General features: G+C 41.6%; 1 protein-coding gene and 1 long non-coding RNA gene across 2 annotated transcripts in view; one reads left to right on the top strand and one right to left on the bottom strand.

Moving 5' to 3' along the window:
- Nucleotides 1–22,333, bottom strand: part of LOC134455907 (uncharacterized) — a 39,953-nt gene extending 17,620 nt beyond the window's left edge. Inside the window, exons 1-2 of the long non-coding RNA XR_010036199.1 lie at nucleotides 22,247–22,333; nucleotides 15,547–15,698 (exon numbers count right to left, since the gene is read on the bottom strand). This is a non-coding gene — a long non-coding RNA (uncharacterized LOC134455907). The remainder of the gene's footprint in view (nucleotides 1–15,546; nucleotides 15,699–22,246) is intronic.
- LOC134455896 (myosin-7-like) lies at nucleotides 116–23,952 on the top strand. The gene is made up of 39 exons (XM_063207252.1): nucleotides 116–531; nucleotides 1,040–1,087; nucleotides 1,788–2,004; nucleotides 2,475–2,618; nucleotides 2,752–2,908; nucleotides 3,691–3,718; nucleotides 3,822–3,927; nucleotides 4,126–4,218; nucleotides 4,519–4,582; nucleotides 6,071–6,169; nucleotides 6,488–6,591; nucleotides 6,720–6,858; nucleotides 6,993–7,111; nucleotides 7,461–7,610; nucleotides 7,724–7,894; nucleotides 8,088–8,397; nucleotides 15,344–15,417; nucleotides 15,505–15,710; nucleotides 15,828–15,951; nucleotides 16,149–16,285; nucleotides 16,467–16,722; nucleotides 16,864–17,106; nucleotides 17,251–17,427; nucleotides 17,543–17,688; nucleotides 17,771–17,861; nucleotides 17,947–18,336; nucleotides 18,577–18,703; nucleotides 18,810–18,928; nucleotides 19,021–19,217; nucleotides 19,313–19,496; nucleotides 19,617–19,782; nucleotides 19,887–20,011; nucleotides 20,134–20,442; nucleotides 20,535–20,738; nucleotides 20,852–21,148; nucleotides 22,042–22,146; nucleotides 22,261–22,356; nucleotides 22,450–22,584; nucleotides 23,605–23,952. The coding sequence occupies exons 3-39, from the start codon at nucleotides 1,804–1,806 to the stop codon at nucleotides 23,623–23,625; spliced, it is 5,814 nt and encodes a 1,937-aa protein (XP_063063322.1). The 5' UTR covers nucleotides 116–531; nucleotides 1,040–1,087; nucleotides 1,788–1,803; the 3' UTR covers nucleotides 23,626–23,952.
- Nucleotides 23,953–25,219: the final 1,267 nt, after the last annotated feature.

Genomic DNA, 25,219 nt, shown 5'->3' with positions numbered 1-25,219 from the left:
CATTAATACAAAGGTTCGCAATAAAATAATTCACATATTGTTTTAATTAACCATTAATTGTCATGTACAAAAGTAGATACATGTGATAATTTAAAATTATATATATGTCATGTCGTTTGTGTGCCAGTAGAGATTCATTGAACATATGCATAAGGTCAGCATGTTGTTCTTGGCTATGGGAATGTCAGAAGAAGGATTTTAAAATAGTGTACATGCTGAGAGTTCCATCTGACAATAGCAAACTCCTAGTTATGGTCTGGGGTGCAGGAGTTGATGCTGCTGCCCTGTCCTGCTGTCCTCTCCCCCACTTGCTCCCGTCTGTGTCAATCACCATATCAGATTCCATATATGTATTTTATGACTCACTCATTTATGACTAATTTATGAGCCATTCATATATGAAATATGGGGAGAGCGGGGCTGACTTGATGCTCACCTCCATATTGGGATCAACTCTCCCCTATAAAAGAAGCAAATCATTCGTGGCTTTCAGTCGTGGTGGTGGTGGACACAGCATAGACCGACCCAGAGGTAAGCTGACATCTACATGAGGGTCAACCAGGCAGGTACAGTAGCTGACAAATAGGTAGGATAAGAGACAAGTGGATGTGTACCGTAAAACCCGTAGAGGGGGTGGGGGGTGGGGTGGGGAGGGGGGTGGGTGGGGGTGGGGGGTGGTTGGTTACAATTGAAGGCGACTGTTTAGTGGATATTGCGAATGTGTATCATTTGGTATACGTAGCCCATAGCCAATCGTGTCAGTAGTATCTACAAACTGCAGTCATCGCCTTTCCACGCCTCCCTGCTCTCTAATTGGAGACCATGATTAGGAACCCTCGCTGAGGGACAGAATCTATGTTGTCTTTCACATCGGAACAATTGTGCAAAGCAACATGGGATTTCCTAGGCTATCAAGGAACAGACACAATTTGTGCATATTGCAGTGGGGAAAGAACATTGTTGGACTACTCAACACAGAGCTGGGAATACTACTACATGTGTTTGATCTTGCCACTGCATCTTCTCTATTCACTTCCAGAAGTAACATCACATCAACATAGTACATTCGAAGCTTGGCTCAAACGAGGTGAGATTCACATGCTAAAAATACTACAAATCCAAATATGTTCCAGGCCATAGTTAGAATGTTAAACAAAGTACACTATTATTCGGCCAGATAATGGGATGTACAATCTTTCAAGGACAATTCAATCTGATTTGTATTTGTTGTGAGAGGTAAATGTTGTTACCTTTCTTAACTCAAGGCAAGAGTTGAATTAGAGGGACTTCAACGTATATGCACATTTTTCTTTGGAGGATTTTATACCAAGCCCAATTTTCACAGTACACAGGATATACTAACTTTAGACTACCTACACGCACCTCGTAACTCCCTTGTAATGACCTTAATATTGTCAAGGTGTCATGACACACAACTATAATCTCTTAAAGCTGTTAAAAACAAATTGTTTGGTAATAGGATACTTGTGTTAGATAGTTATCATGCTTCAGGACCTGTGCAAAAATTCATCAGTGCCTACACAAGGGCTTCAGGTTAAATGTCTGTCATGTAAAATGTATGTCCTACCATTGTGACTTTCCTCCGTTTTCAAAGTCTGAACCATGAGGGACGCATTAATGGAGGAGCTTAGGGCACCGGCTCAGTTTGCCAGTCCATTCTACAGTCTTAAATAAATATTTTTTTTCCGATGACAAATTTTAGGTGATGCACCATGGGAGATACTTTCATGGAAGAGTTTTATTTTTTTCCCTGATGTTTGAATTAGGATACGGTGATTAACCATGGGGGATGCACTGATGGCAGAGTTTGGGGCGGCGGCTCCGTTTCTGAGGAAATCAGATATGGAGCGTCTGGAGGCCCAGACTCGCCCCTTTGACATCAAGAAGGCCTGCTTTGTGGTGGACCCTGAGGTTGAGTACGTGAAGGGGATGATCCAAGCCAGAGAGGGGGACAGAGTCTGTGTTGAAACTGAGTATGGAAAGGTATGTAATGCATTTTTAAGTGTGTCGCTGTTTTAGAACTGAGGAATCTGCTGAATCCTATTAACAATGCTGTGAGTTGATACACTAAACCTTTTTTCAAAATAAAATAAGTGCCCAAGCAGGAACTGAAACTGAGTTTAGAAAGGTACTGTACTAATATCTCTGTCTTTAAAATCAAAGTTTGTTGAGCCCTTATACTCCGCAGAACCCTTGACTCCGCCACTCAACACCTCTGTCAACATAACAGTCTGGGTTGAACATTGCTCAGCTCAGTTACTTGTGTGTATGCCACACTTCTGCCCCTACTATTTACTTTAAAATCTTGTTCCTTGTTTTGGACTTGCTACTGTAAGCTTATGTGTAGATTTCACAGACATTTGAAACCAACTTCTTCGATGCACAGAAAAAAAAACCTCTCAGAGGTGAAAAAAAGCAGTAATTTGGATATGCTTATTATTTTTCTTGCATAGACTGTCACCGTGAAGGAGACTGATGTCCACCAACAGAACCCGCCAAAGTTCGATAAAATTGAGGACATGGCGATGTTCACCTTCCTGCACGAGCCTGCTGTGCTGTTTAACCTCAAAGAGCGTTATGCAGCCTGGATGATCTACGTGAGTAGAAAAATCTAAATTGGAAGACAGTTTGACATACTCACCAAACAACTGACAAAGATGACTTACGATACTTGAATGTTGGACTTACTAAAATTGCTCATAAAGAATCTGTGTTGACATGTCTTTACAGACCTACTCTGGGTTGTTCTGTGTCACTGTCAATCCCTACAAGTGGTTGCCAGTGTACAATCAGGAAGTTGTTGAGGCCTACAGAGGCAAGAAGAGGAGTGAAGCTCCTCCACACATCTTCTCCATTTCTGACAATGCTTACCAATACATGCTGTCAGGTAAAACTGAAAAATCGGTTTTAAAGTGAATATAAAAAAAAACACTATTTAAAGGTACACTGTGCAGGATATGTTCCAAAAATGTACTGCAACTATGCTGCTCAGTGAAACTGTGTTGCCTATTGCCAAATTTGATCTTTTCATAAAAGTTTACTAAGTAATAGACTAATGTTTTTTTGTGTGGCCCAAGTAGTCATTTTTGCAGCTAAAAATGACTATTTCCGGAAATTCAAAATGGCGGACCATGGAGAAAATCTCCCTTTTGATGTACGAAAAGTGCAGATTTTCCAGTCATAATGAATACTTACAATTTGATGGTGGTGGTAAGTACGTATTCAAGAAAAAGGTAACATTAGTGAATGGGCAGCATGAATTCTGGAAATAAACAACTCAAAACCTTGCACAGTGTGCCTTTAACAATTATGGATAAACAAAACAATACGTCCCAGGCACTTCTGAGTATATCCACAGGAAGAAGTGAATACTTTTACTTACTTGTATTAGAAGTGGCACTAAAAATGGCAAAATGTTATGCCATGATAAAGACCATTTGTGGTTGCCATTAAGTAGCATCTTCTAATAAAGGCTTTTAAATGTATTGCCTTCTTCCTGTGGATATACTCTGAAGTGCCTGGGGCCTTTTGCTTTGTTTGTTGCGGATTTAACTACCCCAAGAGCACCAGTTTGGATTAGTTTTACAACACCTCATTGCCGGGTTGAATTCTCTTTTTACTTAGAAATTGATACTTGTATTATTAAAATGGTGTATGTTTTGCTTACAGACAGAGAGAACCAGTCTGTCCTCATCACGTGAGTACTGTTTAAACACATACAGTATGATGATGTTTTACAGTTCAAATTGAATGTTAAGTCATTAAGCTTAACATACTTCATTGTGAATTTTCACTCTCAGTGGAGAATCTGGTGCTGGAAAGACTGTTAACACCAAAAGAGTGATCCAGTACTTTGCCAGCATTGCAGCAGCCTCTGGAAAGAAGGACAAGGTGGATGAGAAAAAGGTAAATTAAGTTCTTTAATATGCATCAATAAGCAACTGTTAAACACTCTAGTCGAATGATAAATAACTTGCATCTGAAAAACTTTGCATACACACTTTGTTTTTTCTTTTTTTGTCTATTGTACAGATAAGTCTTGGTGTGAGCCATCTTCACTCTGCCTATAATAGGTCCTCTAAATAACTTGTTTCTGTCATCTAGGGTACCCTGGAGGATCAAATCATCCAGTGCAACCCTGCCCTGGAGGCCTTTGGTAATGCAAAGACCATCAGGAATGACAATTCATCCCGATTCGTAAGCCATCCGATGACTTCAAAATTGATTTCATCTCAACTCGTACTGCTTTAAATTTGTTTTCATTGATATGAGTCATCTGTTCATGCACGGTAAATTAATCCGTATCCATTTTGGAGTCAGTGGTAAGCTGTCCTCAGTAGATATTGAACTTGTACATTACTGTGCTCAAATATTGACCTTCACTTACCCAAATGTTAAATTGTACCTCTGATCTCCCAGATGTGCTTGAGCTTGCCATCAGTTATGCTGGGTGGAAATTACATTGAAGAAAGGGATATTTACTTTTGTGTTTCACAGGGTAAATTCATCAGAATCCACTTCGCTGCTAGTGGTAAACTTGCCTCTGCTGATATTGAAACATGTAAGTGCCTCACACAGAATAGAAATACTCAAGAATCAAGAATCAAGAGCTTTTATTGTCATTGACAAATAAATTTGACAACGAAATTGCGTTTTAGAATACACTGTACATGTACCCCAGGGCCGCTGCTCATACGGGCGCTGCCACTAACACACCTCCACCACCTAGGCTCAAGTTTAATACACATTGGGAAAGGATGAGGGTAAAAAATATGTCCATGTCTTCATATTATAGAGTTACAACATCAAGGCATAGATGAAAAAAAAAAAAAACCTCATATTTTAGCAAAAAAAGCAGTAGAGACAAACATTCGTATGAACCGGGGGGTGGGGGTGGGGGGGTTGGAGATGGGGAAGGGAGAGGGGTTGCAGATAAGACAGAGGACGCGTTGAAGTTGAGGGAGGGGGGGGGGGGTGGCACTGGGTAGTCCTATCCCCACTGTGCACCAGATCTTATCCGCCTGAGAGACGGCCTTGGCCTGGTCCACAGCAAGTCCAAAACAAACACCAGGTGTCCATTGTGATGGGTAGGGAGGCAGAGTCTCCTGACACTGCTTGTCCTCCAGGGAGAGATAGATGAGTCCTGACCTAGGTCAGGTCGCTGATTTGCTGGGGCGCCAAAGACAGATTAGATTCATGTTTGGGTTATTGCAGGCATTCCTTTTTACTGCTCTGCAGGGATACGCATGTGACTGGCCACACGTCTCAAATACAGATGAATTTCCAACAATTTTGCCTCCAGCCCGATCGATTCAATTTGGCGGTTGTGTGCGACAAGTCCATCAATGCGGCGATCCATAGCTTCGAGGTGGCGTTGTACGGCCACAAGCCCTTCCAACAGTCTGTCCATCGTACGGTGACCAGCCACAGAACTCTCCAAAGCGCGATTCACAACCACATTCTGTGCTCGAACTTCACTGCCCACCTTATCAATCAAGCCGCGCAGCTTGGGGCCCATAATAGCTGCTGCGATCCTCGTACAGTTGCGGTAGATCAGGCCCAAGAGTAATCCAATTCCCAACAAGCCTGTCACCAGAAAGCCAAAGATGTATAAATCTTCAATGTCCTCCACGTCCATCGGAGCAAGACACATGATGCGCCACTTCCCCCACGGGTCCATCACGTAGCCAGCTGCCGATGTCCCGTCTGGACAGTTGGGCTCCCCCGAACCCACTTTGATCTTCGAAAAGATGGTGTCAATTGCGTTGATAGACCAGTTGACCAAATCCATTGTTAATTTCAAATTCAGGAGAAAAAGACAGCGGGAGCCTCTGCAGAGTAAGTCAGACGAAGACAGAGTGCATAGCAGGGAGAAGGATAGGAGATAGGGAGAGGGAAGAGCTAAGAAAAACACGTCCGCCTCCTCCGAGGTCAGAATACAGAATACAGAATACTATAGAACTACAGAATAGAAATACTATATTACATATTATATCCCTCAAATGTTTGGTACAGTTTGCGGTTTGTTTCAGTATTTCTCATTTTACAGATCTTCTGGAGAAGTCTCGGGTGACTTTCCAGCTTAAGGCTGAGAGAGATTACCACATCTTCTACCAGATCCTCTCTCAGAGGAAACCAGAACTGCTAGGTATGACCTATGTTATAATTGCTTGCTTGTTATAAATGCTTGCACGATAATAAAGTATAATCTAATTGTTACCCTTTTTGTTTGAACAAGTCTTTCAGTAAATCCATTCCATCACTGGCCAAACCACACTATTGTGTTGAAACAGACATGCATTGGACATTGTAAATGTACTCAGCCCTTGGCTTCATGCCACTGCCAATGCCTATGGCCGCAACCACAACCACTGGGGATGATATCCGTGACCAACACCCCTCCCACTTCTGCCATATTGCTTAATTCCACTGTCATTTCTTCCACTGTGATCTTTTTTTTTCTCAGAGATGTTGCTGATCACAAACAACCCCTATGATTACGCCTTCATTTCCCAAGGACAAACTACAGTAGCATCTATTGATGATGGGGATGAACTGCAAGCAACTGATGTCAGTATTCTTAGCTCATACCCACTGACTGTATCATTACTTAAACCATAGATTTGCCAAGCTTTGCCAAGTTTTGATGTATACTCTTGTGTGATATGAGTGACAAGCATGTGTATGATTGGTTACAGGACGCTTTTGATGTGCTGGGCTTTACTCAAGATGAGAAGAACGGCATTTACAAGTTGACTGGTGCCATTATGCATTTTGGCAACACCAAGTTCAAGAACAAGCAGAGAGAGGAGCAGGCAGAGGCTGATGGAACTGAAGGTAACAATTCTAAGCGCAAAGATTACACCTTCACAGTAATAACTTGTGGCACCCATGTCTTATAGACCATGTCTTAATATTAGAATTACTGTAAATCATTTGAGAAATAAATGGAACATCTTCTCTCTTTCCAGATATTGACAAATATTCATACCTCATGGGCCTGAACTCTGCTGACCTCGTCAAGGCGTTGTGCCACCCAAGGGTCAAAGTAGGAAACGAGTGGGTCACCAAGGGACAAAGTGTCCAGCAGGTAGAATGCTGCATGTTTACCAACAGTTAATTCAACTCCACAAATGCCTCTTTTCCACTGCCGATTTACTGGTAGGCCTACAGCTCGACACAGCGTGACTCGGCTGCCACTTTTTGCTTTACGATTGAGCTGTGTCTTGCCTATTCGAAAAGCAAAAAGCAGTTGTGCTGTGTAGAGCTGTAGGCCTACCAGAAAACTGGCAGTGGAAAAGAGCCTGAAGGTTATGTTTTACTTAAAGAGATCACCCGCCAATTAATTTAAGGATAGTGCTACGTGGAATACTGTACATAGGCTATATATTCATGTTTTCTTTTTATGTAGTTATTCATGTCTTCAATTATTATCTTAGGTGTACTACTCTATTGGTGCACTGTCCAAGTCAGTGTATGAAAAGATGTTCTTGTGGATGGTGGTGAGAATCAACCAACAATTGGACACCAAACAACCTCGTCAGTACTTCATTGGTGTGCTGGATATTGCTGGATTTGAGATCTTTGATGTAAGTTTTGATGGTAAAATGTGTGTTTAAAAAATAAAAAAAACATCCAACTTTGCTGTACCCTACAACACAAAACACAATAAAGATGAAGATGACTCTTTAACTTCTTTCAGTTCAACACCTTTGAGCAACTGTGCATCAACTTCACTAATGAGAAGCTGCAGCAGTTCTTCAACCACCACATGTTTGTGCTGGAACAAGAGGAATACAAGAAGGAGGGAATTGAATGGGAGTTCATTGACTTTGGCATGGACTTGGCCGCCTGCATTGAACTAATTGAAAAAGTAAGCACTTGATTTCTTGAATTTGTAGCCCTTATGTCTAGATGGGTTCACACATGGCCCATTCACTGAAAAAGCTCAACAACATTGCTATGACGTCATTTGACAACAAGATTAAAACACAAGTTCTGCACAAAGGAGTTAATTAGGTCGCAGACCATAGGGAGTAAAATGTTTTGCCTTTTTTGTCTTTTAGCCCATGGGTATCATGTCCATCCTTGAAGAGGAGTGTATGTTCCCCAAGGCCAGTGATGCCACCTTTAAAGCCAAGCTTTATGACAACCACTTGGGCAAAAATGCCTGCTTCCAGAAGCCAAGAATTGTCAAGGGGAAACCAGAGGCTCATTTCTCCCTGGTTCACTATGCTGGCACTGTTGACTACAACATTGGCAACTGGCTTGTGAAAAACAAGGATCCCCTCAATGAGACTGTGGTTGGTCTCTACCAGAAGTCAACTGTTAAGCTTTTGGCTGCCCTGTTTGCTGGATATGCTGGGGCTGATTCTGGTAAGTTATTTCTCCATTGAGTCAAGTCAAGTAATTCTTATTTGTCACATACATTTTACATGTAGTGAAACGATGAAGGGGTAATTGGCTTTGCATATTTACAGTTACATAAATAACAATAAAACAGCATGCAGATAAAAGAGTATATATAAAAGATTTAAAATCTGGAAAAAGCTCATAACGGTGTATAAGGAGTCACGTGAGGATCTGAATCCTCACAGTCTTCACCAGAATATTTAGGCTTAATAGAGTTTGGGGATTTATTTAATTATGAATGATGTAATAATAAATAAAAGATCAGTCTCATGAAATCTTTGAATATTAATCTCAGTAAGTCAGTGGTTCTTAACCTGGGGTGCGGGCACCCCCTGGGGGTGCGCCAGAGATTTCAGGGGGTGCACAGAATTTTGTTTGTGTTGAGGTTGTGACCAAAACTCTGCTTGAAAACATTATAATTAGGCCAAATCAAACCAAATTAATACTATTTTGGTCTCCATGTAAAGGCATTAAGATATTGATTAGTGTATCAAACAAGAATCACTGTAATTCATCACTTAAATCATTTTTTAGTGCGTATACATGTATAGAAGTTTGGGTTGGGGGTGCGCGGCTTGTTTTGAGCACAGGTAAAGGGGTGCTTTAAGAAAAAAAGGTTAAGAACCACTGCAGTAAGTTATTCCAAAATGAATTGCAAAATCCTAAAATCAATATGTAATTATATATGATCTTTGTACACGTATGTACTTGGCGGCACACAGTAGAGCAGTAATTCCTTTGCTATAGGGATGGGAATCTTCATCATCAAAGCGATACGATGCGCATCTCTATACACATGCCAACGATACGATACATTCACGATTCATGACATTACCAGTGATAATATACGACATGATTCTCCTACCTACTGTGATGCAGTTTGATATGGCGCGATGCAATTATAATGCCATGTGATTCAGTGCGATTCGGTGCGATGCGATGCGATACAGAACAGATTAAAATATTAAATTGATATTAAAGACTGTGCACAAGGCTGCCGTTAGGCATATGCAGAGTAAATAGAGCGCTTTTAGGGCCTCAACCGCTTTGTCCCCAAAATTGTGGCCTTCTAAATTGAGACTGACTAAAAAACATTATGAAAAAAATATAAAATTAGGCCTACATTTCAAAACATATATTTGTTAGTCATCAAATCATTTTTCGGCCATACTGGAATTGTGAATACAGAAATTAGCATTATTATTATTATTAGTAGTAGTAGTAATAGTAGTTGTATTTACTTATGAGGGGGGCTGACCAGTTATGCCAAGGCCCCCAAAACCTTAGCAGCAGCCCTCGCTGTGCATATTATTTTTGAAATAGCCTAGGAAAGCCAACAGAAAGCAGTGAGAACTCATGTTCATTGCTCATATAATACCATGCCGATTATAGCTCTTTTTTTTAAACAAAAATGGGAAAAGCCCAGAGCTTCTGCTCATATTGGAATATTGTCCTCATTGGGCATGTAATAACTACATTTACTGGTATAAGCTCTGAACCACTTACTACAGTTGATCCAAATTAGAACAATTTAGTAGATGTTGGGAATGGGGTTACTAATAGGCCTACCAGAAGGGGGGAAATAACGTACTGGACTGAAGTGTTGGAAAAGTGTACTTTGCAACTGGATTTTTTAAACTGCATGACAATCTGCAGGAGCTGCCAATCAGACCGTGTGTGTCCAGCATGAGAGCGAAATAGCCAGCCTGATCTCCAAAAATTCTGTGCTCCTGGACACGGATGTTAAGGACACGAAATCCGCGTCCAGATTTAGCCAAAATTCTGTGCTCCTGGACACGGAATTGTTTTCCGTGCTCCAGTACACGGAATTGTTTTCTGTGATGGGCACACGGAAGTGCTTTCTAAAGGCTATTACCACAACACTGTGCTCTATCATTAGAAAATACATACCAAATGCTAATACAAAACAAAATAATGCTATGGTTATTTAAGTTGTGCCCTGACCAAAACATTCCCTAACCTTAACCTGTCATTAAAGACACATTTTTGAGAAATACCTTTTCCAGTTGGTTGCTAGGCTATCAAATTCATAATGAATGAAAGAAAAATAGCTGTGCCCAGACCAAAACAATCCCTAACCCTAACCTGTCAGTAAGAAATGTTTTTTGAGAAAAAATATTTGAAATGAGAAAAATCCTGAGAAAACACAAGACTGTGGAAACAGAGCTGTGGGCGTATAGAGAGAGCACTTCTGTGTGTCCATGACGGAAAATAATTCCGTGTCCAGGAGCACGGAATTTTGGCAAAATCCGTGCTCCTGGACACAGATTTTGTGTCCTTAACATCCGTGTCCAGGAGCACTGAATTTTTGGAGATCATGTTGTTGAAATAGCCTATAACGGGCTCCCTAGCAATGATGTCAACTTAGCGACTTCACTTCTCTGTTACTGCGTGAACAATGGACTGATCATGGACGCACAGGCTCTGTAAAGTTTTCCGACACGGTTATGTTTTCTTTTAATTTTGTGCGCTGACTGCCTATTTGCTGTCATTTGGAAACGGCAACGTGTCGGCAGACAACTTTCTCTTGTTGTTTGTGCCGCACGGTATCAACTTCAATAGTGAAGCTAGTAGTACTCTCTCCACACGTCTTCCAGACGCGCAGAAGATGGTCGCTAGAAACTTTTATTTAAAAAGTCACCGGAGGGCCAGAAAACTCGCTGATAACAAAGTGCGCTCGACATTGCTGGTTACCACTCTGACTGAAAGCAAAACTACTGTTTGCTTGGTCACGCCTCCTTGCGCGGGAGGGATAGGAGGTCTGAATCAGAGCAAGCTGATGTGCTGCGTAAGAGAACTAATCCTGAAATAGACAGTTTCTAAAAAGAGATATTATCCGATTTGTACCGATGCGGACGGCTAAGATACGATGCATCTCGGTTTTATTTGGGTTTCTTACCGATGCAGACGTTTGCAAATCGCTGCGACCGTATTGGACAGGTCGTATCGATTTTCCGCTACGCATCGGTGAATCTTCCCTTCCCTACTGTGCTACTATGTCAGCCAAAACACACACGGGCATAAACCTCGTTTGAAGGCAATGGAATTCAAGTAAGTTGTTTCCCAACGGACCAAACATGCGATAACAACAACAAAGGTAGCATCAGTTGCAGATAACCAAACAATGAAGGGCTACTGTAGGTAATGGCTACTTAACTAATGGCCTAATTGTGGATAGGCTCTCAGTCCGGAAAGGGCACACAACAATGTATTGGGAGTTCTACTATAACTAATGTAGACAATTCCGAGTGAGGGAGATGGAGAGGGAGAAAGAGAGAGAGGAGGAGAGAAAGAGTAGCGACAACGATCACCTATTAGGAAGGTACTTCAGTCTTGTCCTTTTCGGGGATCCACGAGATGTCAGGTGAATGCCCCTTTAGGAGACCTTCGGTTAGGAGACCTTTGGAGTCTTGAGGTTGAGAATAAATGGAGTTCCCTTAGCGCTGTAGATGGCAGTAGCGCACTCTTTGTGCAAGCAGCCACCAAACACCAAAAAAAGAGAAGAAGAAGAAGGAGGGGACATCGCCCCCTTAGGAGACCGAATTTGAGCAAACGTCTTTGCATTTGGTGGGCGGAGTTTGGGATTTCTTTCTCTAACTTAGAAAATCTTTGGTAGCGAGTGAGAAGCGCTTGTCATCAGTGCTGGTCACTAGATGGCTCACATATGGAGAATTGTAAACAGAGCTCTTAGGTATCTCGCAGAGAAGTCAAGACAACAGTGTAATAGCTATCTGGGGAATAGCCCAGTGGTGGATTACACTCAAAGGTTACCGATGAGTACAGATACTGTATGTCCTGGTGCTTCTACAATCTTAAAATACCCCTGGGGTAGAAGGAGAGAGGATTGTAGGGAGCGAGCGAGAGAGAGAGAGAGAGCTCTGTGCTTATGTGTACCAGGTCTCTAGTGTGCAGAGAACCAGTAAGATGAAACGATGGGCTAGCTTAGCTTGAGTCTCCTGAGCCTCGAGCTAACCAAACTCTGAGCTCTCGCAGAGAATTCAAGACAACAGTGTAATTACTATCTGGTGAATAGCCCAGTGGTGGTTTTACACTCAATGGGTAGAACTGTTCTGGGGTTTCTACAAGCTTAAATACTAAAAAATAACAATAAAGGAGAGAGGATTGTAGGAGGAGAGAGAGAGAGAGAGAGAGAGAGAGAGAGAGAGAGAGAGAGAGAGAGAGAGAGAGAGAGAGAGAGAGAGAGAGAGAGAGAGAGAGAGAGATGTAGCTCTGTGGCTATGTGTGCCAGGTCTCCAGTGAGGAGAGAACCAGTCAGATGGAACAATGGGCTAGCTTAGCTTGGCTAGAGTGGACCCTAGTGCAACAGAGTCTCTCGAGCCCCAAGCTGACCAAATTCTGAGCTCTCAAAGAGAGAGTAGGAGAGGGAAAGAAAGAGGAAGAGAATGAGAGAGAGAGAGAGAGAGAGAGAGAGAGAGAGAGAGAGAGAGAGAGAGGGGGAGAGAGAGAGAGAGAGAGATAGAGAGAGAGAGAGAGAGAGAGAGAGAGAATGTGAAACAGTGTATTTGTGTGTCAGTGTTAGGGGGCATCTCACGTTGCCGGGGCTAGCAGCTGATACCGGTAAGTGGTGTGGTGCCTTGGCTTGCTAGCATGAGGCCACGATGGGCATAGCCGGGACAGTAGCAAAGACGCTGCGCACAGTTTGTCTAAAAAATAAATGATTACATTCAGAGAGTGCACGGAGCATCCCAAACGCTGATGTGCATTGATACAATGTTTGAAACAGCTCAGATCGTTTCGCATGAAACAGTGTTTAGTAAACAAGAAGAGGGGTTAGCAATAGTGGAGTCTAAGCTAACGAAGGGAGAGAGACACAGAGGAATGTAAATAAGACATGTGCACATGAAAATAGCTTAAAGCTACTTTCTCAGTATCTCAGTAGCTATCATTGCCCAGATCGCCTACTGTAACGTGGGAGAGCTCCGGCTCTCAGTAGGATAAGATACGCAATCTGATGATTTCTAGGATCTTGGGTTTGGACCGGAGAACAAGGCGAGTCCTTACGAATTGATATTCGAAACGCCATCCCTGAATCTCCGAACGTGAGAAGTTGATCTGCTAGAATAACAAGGAGTGTGTCCTTAGCTCACAGACTCGGATAAACCTTGGAAGAGGAAAACGTCCAAGCTTCCAAAAGGAAGAAAACTGCGCTCTGCAGTGTTGTAGCTTTGCAATGGGGTTAAACTTACAGCTGTGTAAATGAACTAAGCAGTCTATTGCTTGTATTCAGCCTAAATATCAAACAAAAGCTTTGTTCAGAAGTATCTGTGCACTTTTCTGTATACGTCCCATAGGGGTGGGCGATATGGGTAAAAAAATTATCTCGATAAGTTTTTGAATTTTCATGATAACGATAATTTGAGGATAATTTCCAAAAACACTTGCAAAAACCAATAGGGCCTATTTCTGGAGGGGGGGGGGGGGTAATCAATGTGTTTGAATTGTACTGTAATATGGGAATTTGGCAGGGCAGGGTGAATAAAGCAGAACATTTGTAGGCCTATGTAGCCTAAACTGCATGTTACCAAGAGGTCTGCATAAATGATGGCATGTCTACCCTAGGCTACATCACAAAGCATTGCAGTATAACAAAGCTACACATTTATGCTGTCTATTATTTGTGCATGATTCCAGACTAATTTCAATTCTGCACTGGAGGTAGTAGTGCTGCATTTGTGTTGTAACTGGGGAGGGACAGAGAGTTGGGAGAAATGCTGTGCTGAAGAGCTTTTGAATTTAATAACATGCATATGCTCTGGTCTGTAAAGTAATACATCATCACTTGGCATGACAACATATCCATGTAAATAAAAAATAGTTTTATAATGTATTGCTTATGATTCTGTTAGATGACAGCCATTTTTGACTGGAATGGATTTGGACTACATGGATAGGAAACTAGGGCAGCTGCAAATTGCATGTGTTGAATTTCACACATTGTATAACTCAACAGTACTTGTCCACCTTAGCAGTTATGCTATCTATACATGCAGGTGGATGTTTGAGTAGTGAGTAACAGCCAATGATAGTTGTAGAGAACAACATTGCTTAGCCTAATTCGCTAACTAGCATGCTAACTAGCATGCTAACTAGCATGCTAACTAGCATGCTAACTAGCGATTTCTCAGACCAGAGACAAAGCTATTTATCTTCCTAACTATTTGGCTTTCCATAATCACAGACGGTTGCTAATTAAAGCACATAGCTCGAAAACGCCCTCAGCATCATGCAATGGCTTGTTTAATGGTTGAATTCCTCATGTAAATCCACCATTTGGATAACAGCAACTCTCCTCCACTGCCCAGCAGCAGCAGTGCTGTGCACGAGTGACACGGAAATCTCTCTCTCCCTGTATGGCAAAACGCTGCAGCCCGCCCCCCTCAGCACTGTCTGCTCATTGGTTCACAGACTTTATTCTCCAGTTCACAACAACATTACTATTGGCTGAAAGGCTTGGCTGTCGTCGCTGTCTGAATGAGTCCTGTCACAGCGCTTTTGTTGATTTTAGCGACTTCATAAAAATATCTTGATATTGCAAAACTACTCATCGTCAAAACAACATTTACGATGATTTCGCAGACGGTATATATTGCCCACCCTTAACGTCCGATTCCTGGCTGGAACAAGAGTAACAAGGATGGTTGAGTTCCGTGTTAAATACAGGGGGGAGTCCTTGGTAACTGTAAGAGAAGGACTTTTGGCGCAGTGCCCTCTAGGGGAAGAAGGACTTGGAATGAAGTGGCAGGGAAACCCACCATAGGTTACACAAATGTACTTGCATTAGTACTGTCCAAAATAATAATGATGTCCATTTAAATGTGTCTAAAATAATGCCAGGCTTGTCAAACTATAATCTGCACTACTTTCACAGCTGCAGAAAGCAAGGAAGGTGGTGGTAAGAAGAAGAAAGGATCTTCTTTCCAGACTGTGTCAGCCCTGCACAGAGTAAGTATTTATTTCCAAGCACACTACTCATAGTAGCCACTTGTAAACAAATCCATATCTAAATGCTAAATAAATATTCTACTACAGGAGAACCTGAACAAGCTGATGACCAACCTGAGATCAACTCACCCCCACTTTGTGCGCTGCATCATCCCCAATGAGACCAAGACTCCTGGGGCCATGGAAAATCCATTGGTCATGCACCAGCTGCGCTGTAACGGTGTGCTGGAAGGCATCAGAATCTGCAGAAAGGGCTTCCCCAACAGGATCCTGTACGGAGACTTCAAACAGAGGTACAAATGGTTAAGGGCTAAGGCCCATTTTGTTTCTTTTATCTTCTGTATACGATAAAAAACAAGAAAATAGCTATGATATTATTTCCTTCAAGTATTACGAATCTATCTGTCCAGATACCGTATCCTGAACCCTGCTGCTATCCCTGAGGGACAATTTATAGACAACAAGAAAGGAGCTGAAAAACTGTTGGGATCTCTGGACATTGACCATGAGCAATACAGATTTGGACACACTAAGGTGCTTCATTCTATTGTTCCCATAGAGTGCATATAGAGTGCATCAATATTTCAAAAACTATGCTCAACTTTGTGTGGTCAGTTCATTAAAAGAACATTTGAAGATTTTTGTGACATGTTGAACAGTTGGTTTGCTTGAAACAGACTGTTCATTCTACGCACATCTTTTGAGAGATGATCATCTATTCCATGTGTCAGGTGTTCTTCAAGGCTGGTCTACTGGGAGTTCTTGAAGAGATGAGAGACGATCGTCTTGCTCTCATCATCACTGGTATTCAGGCTAGAGCACGTGGAGAACTTGCGAGGATTGAGTTCAAGAAAATTGTGGAACGCAGGTCAGGAAAATCTGCTTAGCAAAATTAAACAAAAAAATATACAAATATTGCTTAAGTGGCCAAATATTTGACTAACTAGACATGCCAAACATGTGGCATGTGGCATATGAATTTAAGAGGCATTACTTTACCTTTACACTCTTACTCTTACTTTAAACTTCTTTGTCTTAAATAATTTCAGAGATTCCCTACTTATTATTCAGTGGAACGTGCGTGCATTCATGAGTGTCAAGAATTGGCCCTGGATGAAGATGTACTTCAAGATCAAGCCCCTGCTGCAATCAGCTGAAGCTGAGAAGGAGATGGCCAACATGAAGGAAGAATTCATTAAACTTAAGGAGGCCTATGCTAAATCTGAGGCCCGGAGAAAGGAGCTTGAGGAGAAAATGGTTTCAATTGTCCAAGAAAAGAATGACCTGCAGCTTCAAGTTCAAACTGTAAGTAGGGCTATCATTTATGCAAGGTAGCTCATGATCTCATACTCTGACATACATTTTAAAGGCAGTCTTCCTTAGCATCTCCTTCAATCTTTCTTTCTTTTTTCATTTTTTTAAATGAAATAAAACATATTATTACAGGAACAAGACAGTCTCTGTGATGCTGAGGAGCGGTGTGAGGGTTTGATCAAGAACAAGATTCAACTTGAGGCCAAAGCCAAAGAGTTGACTGAGAGACTTGAAGATGAGGAGGAGATGAATTCAGAGCTGACTGCTAAGAAGAGAAAGTTAGAGGATGAGTGCTCTGAGCTCAAGAAAGACATTGATGACTTGGAACTCACACTGGCAAAAGTGGAAAAGGAGAAACATGCTACTGAGAACAAGGTCAGAAGAAGTTTAAGTCATGCTAATACACAGAGAAAACTCTTCTATAGAGTTATTTTCACTGAGGTCTTGTACTGGAATATAAGCTTAAATGATAAGTTATAACATCCCTATAGGACAGAATGATATCCGTGTTCCTTTTAGGTTAAAAACCTGACTGAGGAGATGGCAGCTCTTGATGAAATCATTGCCAAGCTGACCAAGGAGAAGAAAGCTCTTCAAGAGGCTCACCAGCAAACGCTGGACGACCTTCAGAGTGAAGAGGACAAAGTCAATACTCTGACCAAGGCCAAAACCAAGCTGGAGCAGCAAGTTGATGATGTAGGCAACAAATAAAATGTAGTAATAGTATTCAAAATAAAAAAGGTTAACTGAGTATTCAAAATATTTGTGTGAATTGGGACATTTACATTATAATAACTTTCTCTCATAAAAGCTTGAAGGATCATTGGAACAGGAGAAGAAACTAAGGATGGATCTTGAGAGAGCTAAGAGAAAGCTGGAGGGTGACTTAAAGTTGACACAGGAGAATGTAATGGATCTAGAGAATGACAAACAGCAGATGGAAGAAAGGCTCAAAAAGTAAGTTTAAAATACATCATTTTACAGTAAAAGGTGATGATGTGTTCATCTTTAATTATTTATATTGTTTTATACACAATAGGAAAGACTTTGAGATCAGTCAACTTAGTAGCAAGATTGAAGATGAGCAAGCCATGGCAGCCCAGCTCCAGAAGAAACTGAAGGAGCTTCAGGTAAGCGAAAAAAAATCGTATAAAAAGTTGTAAAATACGTCTTTCTACATTTTAGAAAAGTTACAGGGTGATATCTCTTGTTTAGGCCCGCATTGAGGAGCTTGAGGAAGAGCTGGAAGCTGAGCGAGCTGCCCGAGCCAAAGTGGAGAAGCAGCGAGCTGACCTTGCCAGAGAGCTGGAGGAGATCAGTGAGAGACTGGAGGAGGCTGGAGGTGCCACTGCAGCCCAGCTGGAAATGAACAAGAAGAGGGAGGCTGAGTTCCAAAAGTTGCGCAGAGACCTTGAAGAGTCAACTCTGCAACATGAGGCAACTGCTTCCTCACTGAGGAAGAAGCACGCAGATAGTGTAGCTGACCTTGGTGAGCAGATTGATAACCTTCAGAGAGTGAAACAGAAGCTCGAGAAGGAGAAAAGTGAACTCCGCCTGGAGCTGGATGATGTTGTCTCCAACATGGAGCAAGTTGCTAAGAACAAGGTAAAAAGATAGAACTTAAGTTAAGTTAATAACATTCAGAACACTGTATGACAGATAATTATGGTTTCCATTTATCATTCATGGACATGCAGTACAGCAGTGAAAATTCCGGCCCTTCATTTCATAAATTATAAATGTGGTCAGGATGGTTGCCTAACAGTCGCTTAACGTGGCTGCCTAACCCACTTTCCCAAAGATTCGAATAAAATAAAATGTAATGTTTTACTATTACTATTCCAGGCAAACTTAGAGAAGATGTGCAGGACTTTGGAGGATCAGATGACTGAATACAGAACCAAGTTTGAAGAAGGCCAACGCAGCATCAATGACTTCACCATGCACAAAGCTAAGCTTCAAACTGAAAATGGTACATTCATTCGACTGAATGTGTAGTCTTAATATGCCGTATTTTGATGACTCTTTGCTCTTAAATATTTAAAGTCACAACAACCTTAACAATTTTTATTAAAAAGGTGAGCTGGCTCGGCAGCTGGAGGAGAAAGACTCTCTTGTCTCTCAGCTAACTAGAGGCAAGCAGTCCTACACCCAGCAGATTGAAGACCTTAAGAGACAACTGGAAGAGGAAGTCAAGGTTTGATCAAATTAGATTTTCTTTGCTATTAATGCAATGGCACTTGTGATGATTCTATTAACATGTTTCATACGATCATAATTATCTCTCAGGCTAAAAATGCCCTAGCCCATGCAGTGCAGTCTGCTCGCCATGACTCTGACCTCCTAAGAGAGCAATATGAGGAGGAGCAGGAGGCCAAGGCTGAGCTGCAGCGCAGTCTCTCGAAGGCTAACTCTGAAGTGGCTCAGTGGAGAACCAAGTACGAGACTGATGCCATCCAGAGGACTGAGGAGTTGGAAGACTCCAAGTAAGAGCCCCCCAAACCTAAACAATGTTACAGACAGAAGTATTAAGTGGTTCCTGATTTTGATTGACACGAGACGCTGATTTTTTGCTATGCAGGAAGAAGCTGGCTCAGCGTCTGCAAGATGCAGAGGAAGCTGTGGAAGCTGTCAATGCCAAATGCTCCTCCCTGGAGAAAACTAAGCATAGACTACAGAATGAGATTGAAGATCTCATGGTAGATGTGGAGCGGTCCAATTCCGCTGCAAATGCCCTGGACAAGAAGCAAAGAAACTTTGATAAGGTTCAGATGTTTTTTTTTCTATTATATATGATCATGTATTATTTAGGGTAAACATTGAACACTTTTTATATTTAAATTGGAATTCACTGATCAGAAACTAACAATCCTATTTTAACCCAGGTCCTGGCTGAGTGGAAGCAGAAATACGAGGAGTCCCAGACTGAGTTGGAGGGCTCTCAGAAAGAGGCCAGATCTCTTGGCACTGAGCTCTTTAAACTGAAGAACTCATATGAAGAATCTTTGGATCACTTGGAGACTATGAAGAGGGAAAACAAAAACTTGCAAGGTCTCTCAAAATATACATACATTATGTAATATATTTTGTTTTGTCTTCACATTACCAACCTTACAGTCCATCAAGCAATTAATATTGTCATTTTTTGTCTACAGAGGAGATTGCTGATCTTACTGAGCAACTTGGTGAGACTGGAAAGAACATCCATGAACTTGAGAAGTCCAGAAAGACCCTTGAGCAAGAAAAATCTGAGATTCAGACTGCTTTGGAGGAAGCAGAGGTACATACATAAACATTTAAATCAGACAACCACTGTACTTTTATTATGACTGTAGATCCCAGGATGTAAATTCGATGAAATAAATGTAGCAATGTAACAATTCTACCCCTTCATTTCAATAGGGCTCCCTAGAGCATGAGGAGGGGAAGATCCTTAGAGCTCAGCTGGAGTTCAATCAAGTCAAAGCTGATATTGAACGTAAGCTTGCTGAGAAGGATGAGGAGATGGAGCAGGCAAAGAGGAACCAGTCGAGAGTGGTTGACACCCTGCAGAGCTCCCTGGAGTCTGAGACTCGCAGCAGGAATGAGGCTCTCAGAGTGAAAAAGAAGATGGAGGGAGACCTCAATGAGATGGAGATCCAGCTTAGCCAAGCCAACAGGCAGGCAGCTGAGGCTCAGAAGCAACTCAAGGGTCTCCATGGGCATCTGAAGGTTCATAACAATAAGACATTAGAACTTGTAATGGATGCATTTTAAGTCTGACTTATATTTCAAATTTACCGCTGTACCGACATTCTTTACAGGATTCTCAACTGCACCTGGATGAATCCCAGCGAGCTAACGATGATCTCAAAGAGAACATTGCCATTGTGGAGAGACGCAACAATCTGCTGCAGGCTGAACTGGATGAGTTGAGATCCTTGGTGGAGCAGACTGAGAGGGGCCGGAAACTGGCTGAACAGGAGCTGCTTGATGTCAGCGAGAGAGTGCAGCTGCTCCACTCTCAGGTATAAAATTAACTACAATTTAGTACTCCGTCATCATAGCACTGAAATAGTATATAGAGAAATAAGAAGAAAAAGAATAAGAAAAATAGTGATCAATATTGTTTCTCACACAGAACACCAGCCTTTTGAATCAAAAGAAGAAGCTGGAGGGTGATACATCCCAGCTGCAGAATGAGGTGGAGGAGGCTGTAGGAGAGTCCAGGAATGCTGAGGAGAAAGCCAAGAAGGCCATCACTGATGCTGCCATGATGGCAGAGGAGCTGAAGAAGGAGCAGGACACCAGTGCTCACCTGGAGCGCATGAAGAAGAACATGGAGCAAACCATCAAGGACCTGCAGCATCGCCTGGATGAAGCTGAGCAAATCGCCATGAAGGGTGGCAAGAAGCAGATTCAGAAATTGGAGTCAAGGGTGAGTGCTGAATTGAGTTTATTGCTATATGGTAATTCAAAGTATTTGGATGGACCTTTTAGGAGCCAAAAACTTAAATCTTCAATTGACCAATCAAGGAAATTATTATTTACTATGCTAAGTCAGTCACTAAAAACTAACTTCACAATAGAGATGAATGGGATTTGTGAATCCAATAGAAGATACCCAACAAGTTTGGAGGCTTCGGAGTGAGATTCTCTCCAATTCTGAAGCCCAAAATGAAAAGTGCAGGGTGTGGATTCAAACAATGTGGATGATCTCGCTGGCAGGTAAATGTCAGGGAGTAAAACAACATTTGTTTATACAGAACCCCACACTCCTACGTTGATACTCCCAAAATACACAAGCACAGTTCATAATCATACCAATATGTCCATAAAAGTCACAATGCCATTTGTGCGTGTGTGTGCGTGTCAAATTGTCTTTTAATGAGATGCCTTCCCCTGAATTTAGCATTTTCTGACACTGCAAGTTATGGCATGCATGTAGCTTTCAACTGCAAACAACAATCCTTTCTGTCCACTACTCTCTAGATTCTAGAATGTGGCCACTAATCAAAGGCATATCATATCTGTCTGAAAAGAGGCCCTGCCATGGCCTGACAGTGGGGCACTGGGTTGCTGCACCGGCGACCCAGGTTAAATTCTGGCCCGGCTCATTTGCCGATCCTTCCGCGTCTCTCTCACCCCACTCATTTCCTGTCTCTGCAGAACTGTCCTGTATATATATATATGATATCTATCTGTCTGAAAAGAACAACTAAATACCTAAAATAAAATACAACTTAAAATACCCTGATTTGCATTAATTTCAAGTGCTTAGCCAAAAAGTCAACCGTCATCTTTTTATGGTTTGTAAACATTTCCACACAGGTGAGGGAACTAGAATCTGAAGTGGAGATGGAGCAACGCAAGGCTGGTGACTCTGTTAAAGGGATCCGTAAATATGAGCGTCGCATCAAGGAGCTCACCTACCAGGTACTAAAGACCACCACTCTACCAATAATTATGAGGAAATGTGCTTGTCTAGCTATTTAATTTCATTGCATTGACTTGGGTTCCACAAGTTTTGACCAACCTTTTTATCTGTAGACTGAGGAGGACAAGAAGAATCTGCATCGTCTTCAGGATCTGGTTGACAAGCTGCAGCTGAAGGTCAAATCCTACAAGAGAACAGCAGAGGAGGCTGTAAGTAATCAATTATGTAGCAATGGCAAACAAATCAGCAATCTATATTGTAAGGAGAATTTCAGCTACAGAGTCATTGATTGTCTTTTTCAGGAGGAGCAGGCCAACGGCACCTTGACCAAGTTCCGCAAACTGCAGCATGAGCTGGATGAGGCTGAGGAGAGAGCTGACATAGCTGAGTCTCAGGTCAACAAGATGAGAGCCAAGAGCCGTGATGCAGGTGGCAAGGTAAGAAGCAACCATTTTTCAAGTAAAACTCAATACCCAAGAGCCGTGATGCTGGTGGCTAGGTCAGAATATGAATTCAATACAATGCTCTATTTTCCACTAAAATAAAGCTGAAATAATCAGGGCACTTTCCACATACAGTATATTGGATATTTAGTAGACATGTAATATATGCTGTAGGTTTAGGAAATCCAGTTATTTTGGTCTCACCTTTGTTAAGTGAACATTAATGTATTGTCTTTACATGTGACCTTCAAACGTTGTTAATCCATTCATTTACCTGGTTGCAAGATTGTTTATAGTATAATCAGATAAATTCTTACAATGGTTAAGAAATACTTGAGCTCTATCTGTTTTGAACGGCTGCATATACAAACAGCTACATTCTTGGGCAAACTGCACAACTAGGCTGTAAAATCGTATACACAGTGGCACAGGGCCTCATGGACAAGATATTTGAAGGCTGTTTTAACCATTTTTTATTTAAAATGTTGGTATATTAAATTTGTATCAACACATTTTAATGCAAGATGGGGGTCTGCAGTTTGGGCAGCCGTGGCCTAACGGTTAGGGAGTTGGTCTTTCAATCTGGGGGTTGTAGGTTCGAACCCCACCTGACCTCTACCTACACCTGCATCCATGACTGAGGTGCCCTTGAGCAAGGCACCTGACCCCACATTGCTCCACATTGCTGGGATTGTAGCCAATACCCTGAAAAATAGTAAATGTGAGTCGCTCTGTATAAAAGCGTCAGCTAAATGCAATGTAATGTAATGTAATGTCTTGGCGTGCAACTTATTTCTTGTTTAATGTGCTTCGGAGGCTGAGATATTTAGGTTTTTATAGGCTTAGGGCAACATTTCCCAAAAAGGTCTTAGAAATTCAGCAGGCATTTTTTTTGCAGGTGCTTTAGGCTTTATGCAACCCCTACAAATTAGATGCAACATTCAGGAAAGGTACGGTACATATGGAAGCTACACCTAGTAATACATATAACGATATTCTGCATTTCCATTTCAGAAAGGACAAGTTGAGGAGTGAAGATCCTCCTGAAGATCTCCCAAATCCTTGTGTTCTGGCCTCCGAGGTTTCTGTAGTGACACCACTTTGTCGGGACGTAAAAAAACAGTAGCTAACCAAGAGAGGTGGGTCAACCATGCCCTTTCTGACCAAGTCTTGAAGAGATTTGAAAGTAGACTATAATCAGGCTAGTAGTGATGTAGAATAAATGAAAATGCAACAAACAACTCTGGCCTCGTTTCAATTGATTGTTTTTAGTGAATTTCTCTGCCTGAACCCATCATTTCAAGCATTACACACACTGAACAGTTCATCTCTTAATTCAATATCATAATCAATTTCAGCAGCGCTGCCAGTTAGCATTGAAGTTTAAGCACATAATGTGACATATCTCAAGGCAACAAATAATAAGGTCAACCTCGATTGTACTATACTTGTAGATACAGGTAGCTTGTGGTTGATACAAAATATAAAAATGATCAACAACATCAAAAACTAGACTATTAGAGGAAAAAATGGGAACTGCTGGAGTCACTGGTATTGGCACCCTTCATTGGTTATCACTGTGGAAACATAATTTGACTTAAATATGGTAAATATCAAATGGGAATAACCTTTGATAGATTGCTTTTGTCCATAGAACAGGAATTAGCCAATGAATGATGATATTTGTGTTTTAAAAAGCAACCTGTTACATCTTGCTCCTCTTTCACAAAGGTGGAGACAGAGGAGCTGTCTGGGGACACCAGAAATACTATTATCTTCAAAAACAAGACCTCCATAATAAAAGGTCACCTCAAAAGACAGCCTGATCTATCAGAATTGCGTGTAATAGACACAGATCCTTTGCACACGAAATTCGTGTCAGTTTCACAGATTTTGGACATGGAATTGTTTTCCGTGATTGACTCACGGATGTGCTTTCTATATTCCCACAGCACTGTGTTAAGTCTGTCATTAGACAATAGATACCAAATTTTAATACTAAATAAAGAATGCGAGAGCAATTTAAGTTATGTCCTGACATAAACAATCCTTAACCTTAGCCTGTCAGTAAAGACATGTTTTTGAGAAATACCTCTTCCAGTTGGTTGATAGGCTATCAAGTTCATGTAATAAACAAAAAATACTAGCTGTGCCCAGACCAAAACAATCCCGGCCTAACCCTAACCTGTATGAAATGCCTTTTGAGAAAAATATATTTGAAATTAGAAATATCCTGAGAAAGCCAAGACTGTGTAAACATAGAGTTATGGGAATATATAGAAAGCACGTCCGTGTGTCCATCACGGAAAACAATTCCGTGTCTAGGAGCATGGAATTTTGAAAAAAATGTGTGAAACTGACACAGATTTCATGTCCCAAAGATCCGTGTCCATTTCACAGAATTGTGCCAAACATGGAACTGTAAAGAACCTCCTTGGGACTGGGGGTTAGGGAAGAATTTATGGTAGAATTGTACGAAAGTTGGTGAAAATAGTGAAAACAAGGCCGACAGGCGGACAACAGATGCGTCCCTCTATGCCAGTTCCAACCCAAACCCCCCCCCAGGATGTGCTTTTTGTTTATTGGTCATATTGCCCATGGAAACTCCAAATAATGTGGCAGGCAGCGA

The sequence above is a fragment of the Engraulis encrasicolus genome, chromosome 9 (genome assembly GCF_034702125.1).
Source record: "Engraulis encrasicolus isolate BLACKSEA-1 chromosome 9, IST_EnEncr_1.0, whole genome shotgun sequence".
NCBI lineage: Eukaryota > Metazoa > Chordata > Actinopteri > Clupeiformes > Engraulidae > Engraulis > Engraulis encrasicolus.
This window is presented reverse-complemented; position numbering and strand designations above follow the sequence as displayed.